General features: G+C 32.7%; 1 protein-coding gene across 1 annotated transcript; it reads right to left on the reverse strand.

Annotated features, from left to right (window-relative positions):
• Nucleotides 1-1,261: 1,261 nt before the first annotated feature.
• On the reverse strand, nucleotides 1,262-21,758 carry LOC149778282 (nuclear receptor subfamily 2 group E member 1-like). The gene is made up of 7 exons (XM_089938297.1): nucleotides 21,621-21,758; nucleotides 19,793-20,038; nucleotides 13,215-13,344; nucleotides 6,066-6,517; nucleotides 3,897-4,259; nucleotides 2,615-2,755; nucleotides 1,262-1,857 (listed from the first exon to the last, which is right to left on the reverse strand). The coding sequence occupies exons 2-7, from the start codon at nucleotides 20,034-20,036 to the stop codon at nucleotides 1,616-1,618; spliced, it is 1,572 nt and encodes a 523-aa protein (XP_089794423.1). The 5' UTR covers nucleotides 20,037-20,038; nucleotides 21,621-21,758; the 3' UTR covers nucleotides 1,262-1,615.
• Between the last annotated feature and the right edge of the window lie 32 nt (nucleotides 21,759-21,790).

Here is a 21,790-nt window from a genome sequence, read left to right on the forward strand (position 1 = left end):
AACAGCTAGCATTTTGTTAGAGGCATAACCTCTTAAGACTTTTTCTAGATTGTCTTTCTCTGTCGAGACATTATACGTATAAAAATAATTAAATAGTGAGGCCGCGACAAAAACAACTCGATTGATTTTAAATCAAAATATCTTCACCTAAATATCTCAGATTTTTATACAATGACTATATTTTTTGGAATGGCAATAATGACTTCAGTTATATATTTATTTATCTCAAGGGATGGGTACAACATGGAACCTAATTTGAATCCGTTTACAACATGTTTAATCTGATATAATGTTTATCGCCATCAAACTTGACATGAAGCCATTTACCAGGCTCACACATAGTTTCAAAATCCAAGTACATTACGCATCCATGGCAGTAATTGTTCAAAATGTTCAAATATTCCTTGGCTTTTCGAGTCTAATACAAATATGTCATACGAGTAAATCCATCAATGACTAGACGAATTAATCAAACAAATATACGTACAATCAGCCAAACGGTTGATTGAAGAATGAAGGAATATAACAAACAATGAAGGAATCAATTTATCAATCAATCGGTCGCTATATGAAAAATAAGATTTACTAACACATTTCAGTTTTACTGAAAATGCTCCTGTATGTAAGCACGTTTTCCACTTGTTCTTTCATTTCTGACGTCGTTTTTATAATCATTGCCGTCAATGTTTAATGTTCATCATCGTCGAAATGGTACTAACAGATGCTAGGCGCTCAGCATTAAGAGCTTAGTGTTAGGACTAGTGGACCTGGTGTCAGGATAATGTGACCGATTGTGACACCTTGCTACATGTCTGCTGCATGTTAGGACTGGTGGACCTGGTGTCAGGATAATGTGACCGAGTGGGACACCTTGCTACATGTCTGCGGCATGATGTCCCAGTGCTATAAACTGCCACACTGCTGATATCGTAGAGCTATCACTGACAAGTTATTAAAGCAACGCTTAAACAAATCCAAATCATCTTCGAAAAATTAACTAAAAAGATATTTAAAAAACAATACCATTGAGACGCAGGAATAGTAAAACTTCCCTCATGTTTTTTTCTTTACAATTATTTCACTATGCAGTTCACCAAGGAAGATTCTAAGGTGCAACTATAAGTCCCTTTTATTTCGTTAGAAATCCTGAATACAGTGTTAGAAGAGTCGTATGAATTAAAACAAATTAAACCAACACTTACCATTTTTACTGCTCTTTTTATTTCATTTCCTTATAAACAAATGTTGCAGACACAAAGAAAGAAGCATTTCTGGTAACTGAGAAAGAAACAAGTATATAAATGCAACTAGTTTAATATTTGACGATATTGACTTTCCTTATCCCAAGTTACTATGACAAAATAGTAGTTTATTGCACATCTTAGCACAAATAATCTGAAAACAATTGAATATCAAAATACTTACGGTCATGTAGATAGATCTTACGCTGTGCTTCAAATGCATGACTTTGTCAATAGGATGCGCCTCCCACATAATTTGAGCACGAGTAGTGTTTCAATTTTTTTCATTACAAGATATACAGAGCTGTACAATTCCCGATATATTTGTTCTGGACACGAATACATAAAGTTAAAGCGATAACATTACACTGAAATTAGTTCGACTTGAACATGTTCCAAAGCGCCGTCTCAATAGGAATACTTCCAATTGCTCTACGGAAGAAAATCTCCTCAATTAAACGGGGATTGATGGCCCGAAGAGTGGGCAACTGGAGAAGCAGCTTTCCAAACCTTGCCTTGTTGTTAGGATAGCGCAGACTTGTATAGTCACTCAACATCAATTGTGCCTGGTCTTGAAGTGTCTCAACTTGCTGGTTGTCGCTCAGTCCTTTGACATCTTTTAAAAAAGAAACAAATATATACCAGTTTTTAAACTTTTTTGGCAAACACTAACGCATTCCAGTAGTCCTAAACATTATATCAAGTCCAAGCGTTATCCAAATGAGTTTCAGTGGTATTCCGAATAATATTCACTATTGTACTGATAGTTCTTAAGCATCACGATTATATAATCCAAAAGTGCCTTTAAGTGAATTTCCAGTAGGTCCAAAGCTATAATTCCAAGTAATCCAAGAAATTGTATAATTCCACTCAATAATTGCTCTACATAAATTAATACTCCCAATTTGAAAAAGCTAAATGGCATCAATGCCTGATATTAATGCTAGGAATACTTAATTCATAAATAAACATCTCATACAGATACCCAAGTCATAATACAATTGAAGGATGAAAGTACACATACTCCGTCTGGAAGAGGATGGTGTGAATTGCATTGAGATTTTCTTCATTATTCATGCTGAATAGATTGAAATATCAGTGTCTAAATTTTAATCATGCTGTTTTATATTGGGAAAAGGGATCATACTTCTGTAATTTAATGTTATTATAAGTTTTGTTATCCACGTAAGCAAGCTATTCTTTCGTGTATTTGTTTTACAAATAAGATGAAATCTGCCCTGAAACCTCTCTCTTTAATGCATCTAAAAGCGTTACATACAACAAACGGATAATTACTGGATGTTTCTAAAACAAACAAAAAAACAACAACAAAAAAACAGCGGAGGTAGGAAATATTTCCAAAATTATTGTACCTGATTTAAACATGACCACAGCCATCAAGCACGCATAATCTGTGGAATCAAGTCCAAAACCGTTGAATTTCTCAATGATATCCCTTAGTGTTTTCAGCTGGACGTCGTTCGCAGCAAACCCAAAAGCCGACACAAGCTGTCCTAGGGAATCAATAAAAAACTGTAATGTCATTAAATAATAAACTCAAGTGGACCTGAAATCGCTCGCCTGCCTTACATTTGCCCAAGTAATCTTTGCAATGTTCGCAAACAACACGCTTTATGACAAATTCGGTCAACTTCTGTCGGTTAAGTAACTTTTCTGCCGAAATCATTTAACGGCTTTGAAACACTATTTTAGAACACCTGCCTAATTTAATTTCAGGTCTGTACCATTTTTATAAATATGAGAAATGTACTGATGCCATTACATTCTTAGTTGAATTTGGTCAGATAAATCATAATGAGTCAATTATTGACATGTTGAAGCCTTCATGGTTTCTGGGGGATGAGAAAAGAAGGCTGAATAAAAACAACATATTCAAAGGAAAAACCACTTCACTGATATAGTTAAAACAGCTTTTATGCAAGGAACATTTGTGTCAAATTGTATATACATATATATATATATATATATATATATATATATATATATATATATATATATATATATATATATATATATATCGGTAACTTTTGAAAGAAGAAATAGTTTCAAAATTTTTCTGTTCGTAATAATGATTGGCACCATGGAAAAAATGATTGATGTAATTAATGTCCTGATTACAACATGCCTTCTGCTAAATATAGTAGAGTCTGGTCGTGTGTAGTTTGGTGCCGAGTTCATAAAAGTTCAAAATGGCGAATGCTTTATAACGACCAACAACGAAATCACGTGCCTGATGCATGGTTATAGCATTAGCTAACAAGTCTGAAACCCGGATGAGCTAAAAATGTCGATATATTTTATAACAATTGCCTCTTGCATCTTTTGCCGTGAGCAATCGCTTTCTTTTTAAAATACACTTCATAGGTGTGAGCTACTTGCTTTAATTTATAGCCCTGCATTATAGACGAGATAGATTCTCCAAAGTACATATACTACGTAACAGTAATGGCTGCAACAACAAAAAATAACTATCGATATTTTGTGTCCATCTAGCGCGGGTGCTGATGAGATTTTAATAATTTTCACTTGTGATAGATTTGGAAGCAAATTTAAAAGTGTGTCTCCTCAATAAATATTATGTTCAGAGGTTGTTCAGCTTTATCTTACGTAATTAAGGATGTTGTGGTGACTTACCTACATCAGTTAAACGTGAATACTGTGACACATTGAGAATGAATAATTCACACCAGGATTCTTCCAGAAGTATGGCCTGATCTATGAGTGGAAGCTTCAGGAATGATGGGATACTTCTGACCCATTTTACTGATACGAATAGAAGCCTAGCCGCTGTTTCGTATACCAGATCCAATGAAGCACTACCGATATTGCCGTTAATGTTTGCGTTGCTGGAAATTAAAGACGTGGAAGCAAAAGATCTGTCAAACGGAAAAGATGGCACTGCCGGTACGGAAAGTGGAATGAATGGAAACGATCCTGTTGTGGGCAACATAACAGTCGATGATATGGTTGGGCTGTTTTCGGGATGTTCTGTAGATCCTGAAAATATAGTAAACTTTTATCGAGAAGATATTTTCTTTGGAAAATAGAAAATTGTGTCCTGTAGACAATGTTCAATACAACTGTATGTCCTCATTAATAGGGTTCAAGTAGCGTATGAAATGTTTCGTTATACGTAGATCATTTATTGACACAATCTCCCCGTCGAGAAAGTTTAGGATTATTGGTAATCTACTTAAGTTAAATTCCGTAACATCTCACTACCGTTTATTATTTCAGCTGTGTGAGGTAGTCTCCACTCTTGTCATTCGAACTGTATAAAAGTTCGTCAATTAGTAGGGATTTATTAAAATCTCAAACTTCATCGTAAAGTTGCACAATCTAGTTTTATGACACGAATGCAATATAACGTCATGAAAATTAAAATACTAAAATGAGGAAATATTTTATCTCTGTTTAATGAAGATGTAGCATTGTATTTCCCTTTCAAGAAGATGTAGCTTTAACAGTAAACTATGGCGATGAAAAGGCTACTCAGTATCATGTCATAATAATTGCATGTGTGTGTGTGTGTGTGTGTGTGTGTGTGTGTGTGTGGCAGTTTATAGTGATGTCTAGCACAGAGGCATCATCACGTAGACATGTGGCATGATGTCCCACCCAGTCACATAATCTTGACACCAGGCCGACCAGTCCTAACACTAACCTCTTAATGCTGAGTGCCTACCGAGATAGATGTTAATACAATTTTTATAAGTCTTTGGTATGACACGGCCGCGGTTCAAGCTCGCGACCTCCCGCATCCAAGGCAGACGCTCAAAGCGGAGCGGTTCGTGATAATTTTGATATTCGAAGCACTAGAGGCACCGTAACATCCCAGTTTTCGGTGACATAATAAAACGGCATACTGGACATATCGTGTACATTTGATTATATACATGTCGTATATACTTGATTATAGACATGTCGTATATCAGTGCTGTCCAACCTTTTTGACACCATGGGCCACTGAAAACTGTTTTTCTTGAAGCCGAGGGCCGTGATAGAAAACTGAAAAGCAACGACTATATAGCTGCTCGAGCTCTGGCTGGCCATTTAAAATCAGCCCGCGGCTCGCGGGCTGGTCAGCGCTGTCGTATACACTTGATTATAAGCCTAGTCCAACTGCAAATAACACAGACCCTAACCTGCATCGTTTGATGCACTGGGAAATCAGGGTATATGTTTTAATACTGATTACTCCCAACAGACTGCACAGACCCAGATATGCCTGCGTGTCATGCAACAGCATATCCGGGTCTGTGAAATTGGAATTTGGACTTATCATATGCAAGTATAGACGGTACTTTGTACGTTTCTCCAATTAGACTGATTGGGTTTCTGAAGCTAATATGTTGCCAAACGTTGAAGGATGAAATGCATGTGGAAAAGTATTAGGTACTAGTGTATGCATAAGACAAGTGACTGTTCTAAACTAGTCTTTGGAAGAAAACAAATAAACAAAATTTCCTTTAATAAGTCTTGCGACAAAGGTCTTTTTAAAATCTACAACGATGTAAATAGTGCGAAATTGTCGTTTCATATATGTTTTGACTGAAATTGCATCTCTATGTAACAAAACTCCGCTGTAAAAATTAAGTCATATTGCAAATGCAAGCAAAACTTGATACATCAAATTTAAATCTTACTTTTGAACACTTTTTTTATCATCTACGAAGACAGAATGAAGACCTCATCCTTCCAAGTTCTTTGTCTTTAAACTTTAACTTTCATTATTGGAGAACTACATCTCTAAGGGAGAAAAAAAGATATGATTGATTATAAGTCGAACTGTGTTGGGAGTACCTTTCTTGAAATCCTTGCCAGTCTTTGGTGTTTTTCGGTTATCATTCTTTTTGTCAAAGTCGGGACTTTGAGAACGTGTTGAGTTGCCACTATATTTCGATTCTCCTGATGGTGTAGTCGAAGATCCTACGCAACCCGAATTTATATTGTCATTATTCGTCTCACTTTCATACCCACTGGATAGTGGTTCAAACGATATTTCTGGTAGATAATCTGTTCTTTGGTTATGATCATGTCTCTCTGGTGTACGATATTTACTGCGACCGCTCGAGGCGCTTGGGATGTTCTTGGGTGCTGGCATAGGCCGTGTAATCAATGAAACACGTGGTGGCGCTATGCCATTTCTCCTTTCATCAACCGGGTGTAGGTGAATTGGCGGGAAAAATGATTCAAAGCTGTATTCTGTATTGTGGCCCAGTGGCGGATTCAGATGATTCTGTCTGAAGTCCGGCCTTCAGATAAAGAAATTAATTAATTAATTAATTAATTAATTAATTAATTAATTAATTAATTATTAATTCATTCATTCATTCCTTAATTGATAACAACTTATTTAGTATCTTATGTCACGTGTTTAGGCTCGAATAAACAGTGACACAAGAAAAAAGTAAAAACAAGAAGCTTTGAAAATTATAATAATTTATTTCCCTGGAAAAAATCTGTAACAATGAAACAAAATATGAACTTACGGTTTTATATAATCAAATCCAAAAATAATCCAAGAATAATCCAAGAATAAAATTTTAGTAGTTGTAATAACAAAGTGTTCTACTGATTTCATGTTCGAATCCCGACCAAGAATCCAAGATGGAAGACGATGACGTATACTGCAATATGTAGTGTTGAAGTCTACAGTTCCTTGTAGAAACAAGAAATATCACTCCGGTTTCTGATAGCTGAATACATTTTTATAATTTAAAAAAACTGTTCTTGTTCCACAATATTACATGAGCACACGTATTTTCCAGACAAATAACAGATTAATCCTTTTGAATCCAAGTAATTTGAAATAACTCCAAACTAAGTAATTCGAAATAACTTCAAACAACACAACATGCAACTAACAGTTTAACAGCCCAGCTTCTACTGAGAATAATTTTCAGAAATAGAGGCTATATAGTCTTAAAAAACGTAAACAAGGGGTCACGTGATCATCTTCTCGAAGATTATAGAAAGCAAGTACTTGTTACAGATCAAAATTTACCCAGTGTAAATCAAATATACATAACAAGTATTAATATGAAACCTAATTATACACAGGTTACGCCGATAAACACGACTACGTCAGTTCTTTGTGAAGAAAATACCTGGAAATATTAAACAAAAGACTCACAAAAAGTGGACAATTTTTTTTTACATTGTTGACAATCCGGTATATAAACAAATAACTAAAAATAGTCACACGAAATTTGCCATGTAAAACTAAAGGCAAAGTTTTATAACATGCATTCAAAGGCCAAATAAAAATGGGTGCTTTCAAAGAATTGACGACCAGTATCATTATTGAATGTAATTAACAAAATGATTTCTGGTGGTATTGCTGATAGAAAAAAAAAAGCATTTTAGATGTATTAATAGATGCGGACCAATCGCCATTTATTTCTATTAGATTTATTGGGGAAATATTAAAATATGTTCTATTGTATTGATGGAAGACTTCCAAAAGCATAATTTTCCATAGATATCGAAAATACATTTGACATAATTTTCTCGAAATTTAAAGATAAATTACTTATGTGCTTTAATTTTTTGGGACTCAATATTAAAACGGATAACCTATCTGATAAGGCAGCCAATTCATGTAGATTACACAAAGAATACGTGTCATTTTCTTTTAATATAAAATGTGGTTTTAGACAATGAGACTGAATTTCTCCATATATATATATATATATATATATATATATATATATATATATATATATATATATATATATATATATATATATATATATATATATATATATATACTGTTATGTATATTTAATTTACATTGTCTGGTTTTTTATTATTTGATTATTTCACTACATGCTGTTGTAATGTAACATTGTATGTATGCTAGACTTGACCTTGTCCAAAACTGAGTTAATTTCTGCTTGACCTGAATTGACTTTATTCTATATAAACAATTAATACAAATCTAAATTATTCTCTATTTATATGGGTTTAAAATGAATATTATTATTAATAAAAGTAAATTAGATTATTTCGTCTAGGATTAGGTTTCGGAATTTCCTTCGAGTATTTTAAATAATCCAATTTATAGTTTTTATTTATTTAACATCAGGATCATTCTAGAAAGTTATTTTCCATTAGGTAATAGTTTGGGGTTCATTTTTAAGAAAATGCTATTTCTGACCTGAGGTCAAAAAGAGAATTTTGCAATCTTGTAACTGAGAGGATTTTATCAGTTCTACTTTAAGACCTAGCACTTTTAAATTGTACTATATGTTGTTTCCATTATTTCATTTTTGGGCTGCAAATTTTATTTCTTCAAATTATTGAATTCAAGTGACTATTTTCTCTGGAAATACAAAAGTACTCTGATAAAATATTTGGATAGAGACATTCACTGGAATTTATAGTGAAGTAAAACCTGGAATTATTTACTGTGATTAACAAAAGACTGTTGACAAATCAACACTCTATAAGCTACCACAGACACATCCTCGCTTTCAGTTTTTGGATTCATTACTCTTCTACTTAATTTTATTCAGGACTTTAAATTATTAGGAATTGTGTCCGTTTTTCTTGGATTATTTGGGATTTAACTGGCGATAACGTAATTTGTTTTATTTTTATTTTCACTTTGTATTATAGGAAAATATATTATTTGTTGAATGTTATAAAGCTTGTTGGTTTTCAATATTTTCTGTTACTTATTTTAAGAGCATAAGCTCGTAACATACATGCATACATACATACATACATACATACATACATACATACATACATACATACACGTACGTACGTGCGTGCGTGCGTAAGTGCGTGCATGCGTGCATACATACATACATACATACATGCATACGTACGTACGTACGTACATACATGTATGCATACATAAGTACATACACACATACATACACACATACACACACACACATACATACATACATACATACATACATACATACATACATACATACATACATACATACTGTAAAGACAGAATATCAATGTAGAAAAAGTACTAGGACGATTTGTATTGACATATTATCAAAAACACACTTATGTCATGAGTTTAAGTTAGATCGTGATCAAAGGCTTTCATAATTTTTAGGAACAATGTTTTGTAAGTCTAGAATATAATATTTGGGATTTAAATTCGCCTGAAATCGTCAAGAATACAGAAACTACTCATAATAGTTGGCAAACAATAATTGTACATAAAAATGGAGTAGAGATTTTGCTAGTGTACAGTCAGATAAAATAATTTATTATTTTTATTTACTTGCTCACTGTTGATATGAAAATGGAGGAATTTTCAGTTTAAAATATTGCATAAAATTTTGTGTACCAATTAATTTTTACACAATACCAGACTACTAAATAAAATATACGTAGCCTTTTTGTCATTTGAGAAGGAGTCAAGTATACATAAGGACCTGAATGTAGAAAATGTCAATCATTTATGAATTACTTTGAAACACTGATTGAAAGAAAATTTTAATATTAATAGGGCATTTTACAAAATTATAATATTGAGATCTGATATGCCAAACGCTATTCTTATCTGCAAAACAAAATGGTTGAAATCACATTTTGAAGTTTTAATTCAGATTTTGAGTCGATATTTTTAAGTTGAAAAATATACTTCAACGGTAAAGTAGTCCAGAATAAAATTCATGCACCTGGCCATACATGTTATTATATAGTATAAAATTCATGCAACTGGTCATACATTTTATTATATAGTATAAAATTCATGCACCTGGTCATACATGTTATTATATAGTATAAAATTAATGCACCTGGTCATACATGTTATTATATAGTATAAAATTCACGAACATGGTCATACATGTTATTATACAGTATAAAATTCATGCACCTGGTCATACATGTTATTATATAGTATAAAATTAATTCACCTGGTCATACATGTTATTATACAGTATTAAATTCATGTACCTGGTCATACATTTTATTATATAGTATAAAATTCATGCACCTGGTCATACATGTTATTATATAGTATAAAATTAATGCACCTGGTCATACATGTTATTATATAGTATAAAATTCACGAACATGGTCATACATGTTATTATACAGTATAAAATTCATGCACCTGGTCATACATGTTATTATATAGTATAAAATTAATTCACCTGGTCATGCATGTTATTATACAGTATTAAATTCATGTACCTGGTCATACATGTTATTATATAGTATGAAATTCATGCACTTGGTCATACATGGTATTATATAGTATAAAATTAATGCACCTGGTCATACATGTTATTATATAGTATAAAATTAATTCACCTGGTCATACATTTTATTACACAGTATAAAATTCATGTACCTGGTCATACATGTTATCATACAGTATGAAATTCATGCACCTGGCCATACATATTATTATACAGTATGAAATTCATGTACCTGGTCATACATGTTATCATACAGTATAAAATTCATGCACCTGGTCATACATGTTATTACCGTATATAGTATAAAATTCATGCACCTGGTCATACATGTTATTATATAGTATAAAATTAATGCACCTGGTCATACATGTTATTATATAGTATAAAATTCATGCACCTGGTCATACATGTTATTACCGTATATAGTATAAAATTCATGCACCTGGTCATACATATTATTATATAGTATAAAATTAATGCACCTGGTCATACATGGTATTATATAGTATAAAATTCATGCACCTGGCCATACATGTTATTATGTAGTATAAAATTCATGCACCTGGTCATACATGTTATTATACAGTATAAAATTCATGCACCTGGTCATACATGTTATTATACAGTATTAAATTCATGCACCTGGTCATACATGTTATTATACAGTATAAAATTCATGCACCTGGTCATACATGGTATTATACAGTATTAAATTCATGCACCTGGTCATACATGTTATTATACAGTATTAAATTCATGCACCTGGTCATACATGGTATTATATAGTATTCATCATAAATCTCTTATTGATCAAAGTCTCACATTTTGTATTTCCTTCATCTTGTAAAATAAAGTACCCAAAAGACCTCGATTTCTTTAAGGTACATCTGGCTCAAAATATTGATTGTAATTTACACAGACAATGACACACAGAGTTGCCTGTATTTAGCAAGTTTACACACAGAGCAATTTCTGCTTTATTGTATTTGAATATCTCAGCTTGTGTGTCTCCCAATATGTAGTGTTTCTCTATCCTTTGTTTTATCAAAAATATTTTTACAATTTTTCCGCTAAAATAGTTCTTGCCAAAACGTTGGAAAAAGAATTAAATTTAACCACGTTAGAATCTGAACTGTAATAGTACTGAGGTTTTTATATGGACAAAGACTCTGATAGACATCCATACTGATAAATAGGTAGATAGACATAAATAAAAAGATAAATAGATAGACAGACATTCAAAAATATAAATACGTAGAGAATCATGCTTAAAAAGATAAACAGACATACATGCTGATAAACAGGTAGATATACGCATAAAAGATAAATTGGTATATGGACATACATAAAATATAAATAGGTACGTAAACATACATATTGATAAATAGGTAGATAGACGCAAACTGATAGACAGGTAGATGGACATACATAAAATATAAATAGGTACGTAAACATACATTCTGATAAATATGTAGATAGACACACACAAACTGATTCACAGGTAGAAAGTCATAAATGAAAATATAAATAGGCAGATCGCCATACATAGTGATAAATAGTATATAAAACTAGTATATAAAAATATAAATAGGTAGATAGACACATACTGGTAAATAGGTAAATAGACATACAAACTGATATATATATATATATATATATATATATATATATATATATATATATATATATATATATATATATATATATATATATATATATATATATATATATATATAGATAGATAGATAGATAGATAGATAGATAGATAGATAGATAGACATACATACTGATAAATAGGTAGATAGACGTACATATTGATAAAGATAAACATACTGATAAACAGGTCGATAGACACATACTGATAAACAGGTAGATATACGTACATACAAATATAAACAGTTAGACAGAAACATAATGATAAATAGGAAGATAGACGTACATAAAAAATAAATCGGTAGATAAACATGCATAACAATATAAATAGGTAGATCAACATACATACTGATAAATAGGCAGATATAAATGCATAAAGATGGATATGTAGATAGAAATACAAAAACGATAAATAAGAAGATAGACACACTGACAAATGGCTAGATAGGCATAAATATAAAGATAAATAGGTAGATAGACAAAGATACAAATAGAAATAGGTAGATAGATATACATACTGATAAATAGGTAGATATACAAAGATACAAATATAAATAGGTAGATAGATATACATATTGATAATCAGGTAGATAGACATACATAAAAATAGAAATAGGTAGATAGAGATACATGCTGATAAATAGGAAGATATACATATATACTGATAAATATGTAGATAGATATACATACTGATATATATATATATATATATATATATATATATATATATATATATATATATATATATATATATATATACTGATAAATATGTAGATAGGCGTGCATACAATTATTAATAGGTAGAGAAACATACATATGATAAATAGGTAGATAGACGGGCATATAAATATAAATAGGTAGATAGACACGTAAAGATAAATGGGTCGATAGACATATTTAGAAATGTAAATATATAGTTTTAGACAGACATAAAATTATAAATAGGTAGATAGAGGCACATGCTGGCAAACAGGTAGATAGACATAAAAAGATTCATAAAAAGATAGAGAGTATTGCGGTAAACTTTTTGTATTTTATACATTGTTTGAAATTGCAGTCCATTTTTCATATTTAGCGAATAATGCATGTAAACATCTAAACATCAAAACTATACCTGGTTCTATCCAAGTAGTCATTCATATGGTATGGAAACGGTTTAGGTGGAGAATTTCCGCAACGTAAGTTGTATGAACTGTAACTCCTCTTGTACTGGTAGCATCGAGGTGCCCTTTCGTGTTGAACAGCTATAAAAAGATACACTTTGTGGAAAGAGTGCCGTAGCGTTGGAATAGCGTCAGAACATATAATTAATTAATGCATAATTTTAATAAATTAATTATGAGGTCTTAAAATAACAAATAGTTACGGGAGTAGCACAATTCCCCCGTGTTAGATATTGATAACAAATAAGTGACTTTGCTTTATCCAGCTAACTGACTTTAAGTTTAAACATGAAATTTATCAATTTTTCCCACGATGCATACAAACGTTATCAAAATTCCTTTTCTAGGTCGCCTGACCCAATAAAAAGCTGAACAATTATGACAAATACTACAAATCTAAATATATTTTCTATTTATATGCAAGAATGCCATCTCTTAATCATTATGTATACGCGGCTATAATAAAGGTGTCATCAGGTACCCGGTTACTCTGGTTCATAACTACTCGGGTAATAAAGTTAGCTATATGATGCCCAATTAGTCCATGTAAAAGTATTTTTAAAAACAGAAGACACCACCCCACCCCACCCCCCATGTTAACGAATTCAGATCAAAGATTATATATGGCGATGTCAGGAGCGAGCGAGACACAGTAAAACGAGTGCATTTCGAGGCTCGTTTCCTCATTTTCTATTTATAGAATATGACATGTTTCGAGAGAGAAAAAAAAGACGGGTTCTTAAATTTAAGCCATGTGTCACACATTAATTATAGTTTGATACACACCTATGTAGTTGACCAGTCAATATTGAAAGAAGAAGAAAGAAATGGCGCCAAATATTATCAAGTGAAATGGGCTTTATTGGTGTGACTCGGTGATGTATTTTAAATGAAAAACTTTAGCGGAGAGGGATTTTATTAAATTGAAGAAAAATTTGCATCAGGAAAAGGACAAATCAGTAACGCTTTTAAATTTTGAAAGAGGAATTATACAATGCTATAATACAGCATTCAGAATTTGTGGACTTGACTTTACGACCTTTGAGCGAAATTTAAACATGTGATGTAGACTAATTAAAGTGAATGTCGTGAATGAATAATTTATCATATTGTTTTGTGTCTGTATTCTCGTTCTAATCCACATGGAATTAACCGATTTGCGACAAGAATTTTAACTAACTTTAGATCCAGGTAAGTAGCAATTATGTACTTCGTTCATACGGTTTTCTGTAATTATGGCAGATAATATATAGATCACTTTCTTTTTATGCTCAGACTGTGCTTTTGTGCCACTCGTATTAGTAATAATTACGCTTATACCTCTCCTGGGTTGGCATGTACGAACTTAAAACAAAACAGTTCAAGTTCACATTTAATATTATTTACCTTTAATTGGGTACCAAAGTAACCTATCTTTAGGATCGTCAGGTATCCGATTGACTTTTCTCAAATTTTGACATCTCAGTCATTGAGCTGTCCACTGCAGGTTCAAACGTGTGAAGAACAGAACAGAAATTTGAAACAAAGCAACATTATCCCCACGATGTTCTCAGTTATCTCTACCCCAGACCATCTAATCTATGTGAGTAAGTGGCCCGAGCCTTGCCCACTAAATCACATCAACGCTCCGTCACATGCAGATATTTTTTTTTTAAATTTAAAATTAAAAAAAATTTAAAAATTCTGATGTTCACGTCTTAATGGGAACCAGTCTGGAAATGGGTGAACCTAAAATAGAGTATATATGGGTTTAGCTGACCAGGATTGGTTAATAATGTAAGTTATGTGTTAGGAAAAAAGAATTTTTTGAGAGCTTATCCTAGTTGTAAGTGAAAAAAAATGAGAGACATTGTTTTATTTATGGAATTTCAGTCCTTTAACAGTCTTGATTTGGAACACTCTTTACTAAAATTAGCACCTGAGTCTTTGGTGCGGAATATTAAGCACATGTTTCAAACACATGCAGGTCCAGAAAATGCCGCGACTCATATCCTTTCCTCTACACAGAAGCTGACATCCAGGTTTCATCTGTACTGATAAATATAGGTTTGATCATGAGCACTCAAAAGTTTTAAGTTATTGAATTTTTAATATCATGGTGTTTGCATAGGTGTACTATGGGAACTGAATTAGTACCGTGAGTCCTTCAGCTCAAATCCTATGTAAAGCTTTTAGGTCTTAATCTTGAAATGTGTAGTAGGGGACGCAAGCACGGCCTGACAAGCAAAATCGAATAATCTCTCCCTGATCTTCGAAAAAGAGTGGATAATTTTAATGGCGTTTTTGCCTGTGTGTGTATGTTTGTGTGCGTGTGCGTGTGTGTGTACTTGTGTGTCAACAAATCTTATTTATACCGATAAAAACCGAATGGGTGTAATGAAAATGCAGATGAAAGTATTACTATTCAACATTTGAGGAAGCAAAATCCTCATTCCATTCTTTTAGTTACGACGCTATGATTTTCACCCCTTGTAATGTCCTTTTAAATAAATAAACGATGGGAAGTTTTTAGTAAACCAAACTAATATTTTCCTAAGCCAATTATGAATTCGATATCCCAATACTAACCACAAAGGAGTCATTCGTTTAATTTAGACAAGGAATTAACTTTAAATTCAAGTTCGAGTTGGCGTAAGCCTTGAGAAATATTGACAAACCCTTCATTTCAAAAATTGGCACGCGCCTGGCGCGCGTCCTTGGCGCCGTGTCACAGGTGGTGTCGTCTGCATATGAAGAATGTTTACATGATGAAAGAATAACAAACAAAACAAGATAATATTGATGCAGGGCATCAAATCGTACGATACAAAGTGTTGTGATGACTAAATATAGGCTACGATTACACTGAATAAGGATAAATTATTTTGTAAAAACAACAGATTAAATAACCGATTAAAATTGTGAATATATCATTAAAAACATTTTTCAACTTTTGACTATTATTTTCCTTATTGACATGCAGCAAATATTTTTTTATAACTGTCAGAGCTGTCTTTTAAAGGTTTTATGTTTGGACATTTTATTATTCTTACCATGAGTATTTCTCCTTTAAAACTTTAGACCCATCGAAAAGAAAATGAAATTTAAATTTACAAAAGAAAATAAAATAGCTTTAAAAAGAAATTCCTGCCAATAGAAACTTTGTCGAATAATTTGTAGAAAACTGAGCTAAAAAGTAGATAGGTAGGAAGATAGGTTGGTAGGTATATCAAGAAACGGACGGAAACGGGGATGGAGAGAGACATTCTGTGGAAAGTTATAATCGAATGTTTTCGGCGCGAGACCACAACCTCAGTCTTTTCAGAAACTTAAAAGAAGCCGCGTTATCGGAATGGTTAGCATGCCGATCTCGCAAGCAGAAGTGAGCTTGTTCGAATCCCTCCTAAAACAGGCCTGTTAGATTGCCGTAGTGTCTCTGGATTTCTTTACTCCAGTTGCCTCACACACACACACACACACACACACACACACACGAGCGCGCGCGCGCGATATAACCTTTCATGTGTCGATGTGCCATTAAAATATCAATCAACAGTCTCTTAAGAGCTGGAAGTACATGAGATAAGAAGATGTTGATACCCTAATTAAGACATGTGGCCTTTTGATTTGTGCGCTGGCGAAGATCACCAGCCTCAATTATAGACAAACAAGACAAGTTAAGAGACGGGAGAAAACTCTAGTGCTCCTTGTATAGACATCAAATATTTGACTGGGGAAAGTAAGTGGACTGCTGCTGAAACCTAATGGAAATTGATCGAAAATAAAAGAAATAATGAAGACTATTCTGAATAGAGTCCGATATCAAGCTGTCAGGGCGTGATTGATTAAGCACCGTTAGGTGTTCAGAAGAGAGACCAGAACAACCAGAATAATCCGGAACCCGTGTGAACCTCTCAGCTGAACAAGAGATCAGGTTCTTTGAGCTTTCATTTCCAACAAACAAAATCGAATTTCTACAGTCTGTGATCTTGACCTCTTTTTCGTTCTGGAGCAGAATACACAGAACTTAGTCAAGAGAGTAAAAAAATATATAGTCTATCACCGATATTGAAACATGAACTTTGTAACATTAATGACATGGTCATTGTATTATGACGCAATCAATATGACATCATTTTTATCAAGTGAATTAGACTATACATACCTCGTAGTACAGCCCTTCCACCATATTTTTCGTTTTGTTTTGTTTATATTTTGTTAGGGGTTTTAACGAATTTCTTATACATTTATTTGAGCAAGATTATCTCCCCTAAGGAAATCTTATTAAGAGGAATAACTTTCTTTCTTATTTTAAAACAGATTGCTGTCAAAGTTTTGTTTTAATCCTGTGAAAGGACTTTTTCTTTTCTTATCTTGTAGAATTTTGAATATAGTGATTTGATTTATTTCATTTAAAACCTTTCCCACGTTGACATTTGTCGCTTTGCCATAGTTTGTCGATATTGCGTTCCCAGTGTATGTAAAACTTCGTGTATGACCTATATGGATTGACATTATGACATTACAAAGGAAAACGTTGTTGAATGCATCCAATCAGAGTAATGGTTACATTATTACATACTTGAATGCATCCAATTAGAGTAACAGTTACATTAATACATAACAGGCGCTCTGATTCTGTCCAATTATGCTGAATCTTATTCAGTTGTAATAACCGCAAGAATAGTAATGTGAAACTAAATTATAAAAATCAACAAATTACGAGGTCTTGAAAAAGTCATAAGCGCGGTTACAATCTCCTTAACTTGGTCGCGCAGGCCTGTAGTTGCGGTAATGGTGATGTAATTCTCTCACCAACATTTTTTCTTTGTGTATTTTATAAGAGTAGCCTTTGATCTTCAATCTGTACAACTTGTATTAAATACTTAATCAGCTCTATTTTTCTTAATAATCACCGAAACATTCAGGTGCTAAATATGTCTCTCTATATTTGTACACCGGTGATTATCTATGTCTAAAAGAACATTTATATTTCAACTTAGCTGTACGGACCATGGTGTCTGAAATAAAGAATCCTTATCTTATCTACTCCTATGAAAATTAGTGAGACAGTATTTGGGGACAGAATTTCAACTGATTGAAGCGAAAGAAAATGCAAGCCAACCTGTACTTTTCAACTGATTATTTGGATTGCCTGGACAATTAGCTGTGTACAAGAATCAATATATATATATATATATATATATATATATATATATAGAGAGAGAGAGAGAGAGAGAGAGAGAGAGAGAGAGAGACAGACAGACAGACAGACAGACAGACAGACAGACAGAGGCAGAGACAGGCAGATACAGACAGACAGAGAGAGAGAGGGAGGGAGAGAGAGAGAAAAAATTCAAGTCTAATTGATATAGTGCTTAAATAACTGCAGAACAAGCCACAAATAGGCTCTTAAAAATAAATCATGCCGTCCTGATCAAAGCGACATATTTGTGTGAATAAGTGCAGGAACGATTAATCACGGGTGACAATTAAATTTCATTTTATGAATGTATGATAGGAAAAGAATAGCATTCCTTAATTAAGACTGGAAAACAGCGTTCAGGATGGATTTACAAAGATTTTAAAACTTTGTTCATATTCCATACGATTAAATCATATGGTGTGTCGTTCTCTGTAAAAATTTTCAGAATTGGGAAGAAATTCTATCCTGCTTGTAAACAGCGTTATATTTCTTTGTATTCTGCAATACCATAAGAACATAAATAAACTTTTCCACTTTCTTAAAGTGTTGGCGACAAGAAAACACTAATCAGGACATGTTTGTAAAATGTCAATAAAATAAAATCGGTGGAAGGGTTCGTTATTTTGTTTTAAACAGAGGTCGTATAAGCTTCCTGTAAATCAGCTTTTACAAGCTGGATAAAATTCCATTCATGCATAATAACAAAATCAAAATTACTTCGAATATTGCTGACTTTCTTGGACGTTTTAGACACAAATAATGACTAACTAAAGTCATGAATATGAAAATAATTAGAAAAATAGTGAATCTCGAAAGGACAAGTAAACTACATGCCGATCCAATTTCTGACTTGGAATGTATTAAACATTAGTCCACGTATCAGACTTAGCTACCAGATTATTAGAATTCGTAATTTTACTCTGTATAACGCCCCAAAGTGGATCTAATATATTTAGCTACACAAGAGCTGCATACACCTTGCACTGCTAGAATAGCTTTATGAAAGAATTATTTGTATTCATTTCATGGAGACTGTTTGAATGTATAAGCAAATTCATGCACATCGTAAAGGAGATCTTTAGATTTTTAATTTTTTTAAAATTTGTATACAACATTGATAGCCTGAATATAGCCTGAATAACGGAATCTCCCTTATGACTCTATATGACCTGTATTTGGCAGGTACCATACTTTTATTAATAGATATGATATTTAGCTTTCGTGATAACTGAGTTCAAAGTTTGAAGCCTAGTTAAAAAATATTATTGATTACAGGAATGCGTTGGTTTAAAAAAATTGACAACAGTAAATTTACACAAAGAGACAATAAACTACATCACTTACCGTCTTTATTCATCTTCATTGTCAGACATTTACTGAGGCGACACGCCTGACACTGATTGCGTCTTGCGACGTCCACGACGCAGTCTCCCTTTTCCTTGCAAACGTATTCTAGACAACGTCTGACGCTGCGCTTGAAGAAACCGCGACATCCATCACAGCTTTGGACTCCATAATGTTTACCGGAAGCTTTATCTCCGCATATTAGGCAAAGTACTTCCTGTCTCTGGCCAATAATAGACATCATTCCTGTAACAGTAACAAACAATTTTTAAAAAAAATAATTATTGCAAACTACCAAAAATCTGTCATATCTCAAAGTAAATAGAAATTAAATTTGTCAAACGAAATATATCATGAAGGCTAACTCGTAAACATGGTCACTTGTCTAAGCAATGCCTGCATACTCAACCTCTGTTAAATGGAAAAACAACCTATATTTTCTAGTAATCGAAATGAATTATTTCACTCTTAGATTATGAATTATGATTTTCACTTAGAAATTTAGTTAATGTTTTGAAAAGCTAATCTATTTTTTGTTTAAAAAGGGATAAATATTCGTTACAAATCAGAGTTTACATTATGTTCATATATGCTTTTTAAAAGGTTCTACTTTAGTTTATAGCAAAGATTAGATAGATGTACCCGTGTTTTTGATCAATTCAGCAGTTTGCTAACGCGAGGAATACACGCGGCATTACATGATCTTACATGCTATTTTTTCAGTTCAGACTCAAGGAGTTAAACATCTGTCATCGCAAGAAAACATAATTTTCATGTCATATTCTAGATAAGGCTGTTTTCTTATGTCATATTCTAAATAAGTCGATTTTTGTTTTGTTTTACTTTGCTTTGCGTGATGTCATGGAATGATCATCTGAAAAAGCAAATTCCCTATTTATCGTCTCGTTTTTCCTCATTTAACATTTAACAGTAATCGTCTTCAAACAGGCATACAAATTATTATAGTGTAACTTGACATTCTTGGCAGATAATTGCCTCACCTATCGAAATCAATTGTTCACATAGAAAAATGGCACATAAGATGGTATCTTTATGTATGTCTGTCTATGTAACCATCGTGCAGGCTTTCTGTGCGTAAATGAACAAGTTTTACAACTAATAAAATATTTTCAAATTTATTCATTTTTCAGTTTTTGACTAGCAAATAAAATGCTTTTAATCTGTTGTTTTTTTATTTGCATAACTTTACATTTTTTGTTCTGAAAATAGTCACCAAATTACTTGCCTATAAAACTGGAAGATCGAGAGAGATTAAAATTACACTGTACACTAAGACCATGTCGCAAGATTATGCAACGTTATATCGCAAAGTCCAATATTACAATTATAGTGAGATTCTGTTTGCTAGCAAAACAGATTTCAACACTGCCTATTAACCTATGTGACCGAGGCAGACGAAAATCAAATCAAGCACAACACAAAAAATGCACCACATAAGTGAGTAATATGATTTTATTATAGCTGATCTCTCTCTCTCTCTCTCTCTCTCTCTCTCTCTCTCATTTAGCTACGTCAGTCTTTGGATTATAGGACCTAATCCTGGATGTACTTAAGTAAGTGCCTACGTCTACGTATGTATGTATGTATGTATGTATGTATGTATGTATGTATGTATGTATGTATGTATGTATGTATGTATGTATGTATGTATGTATGTATGCATGCATGCATGCATGCATGCATGTACGTATGTATGTATGTATGTATGTATGTATGTATGTATGTATGTCTCTCTCTCTCTCTGTGGAAGTAAACATTAGCGAGAAAGTATTAAAGAATTGAAACTCTTTTAGTACGTGGTACTTACTGTAAATACAATTGCCATGACCTTGTTTTGTTATTTGACATTTCTCTCCTAAGTTATCCCTATGCTTTCGTCATTGTTTAGGAATGTACTTATAATCTCATAGATCGCCTGGTCCTTCTACGCCATATTGTTCAATGTTACAACTTAACTCTGTGAGCAGCAGGTGTTCC

Source organism: Sinohyriopsis cumingii, chromosome 17, assembly GCF_028554795.1.
Source record: "Sinohyriopsis cumingii isolate HCF-2022 chromosome 17, ASM2855479v2, whole genome shotgun sequence".
NCBI lineage: Eukaryota > Metazoa > Mollusca > Bivalvia > Unionida > Unionidae > Sinohyriopsis > Sinohyriopsis cumingii.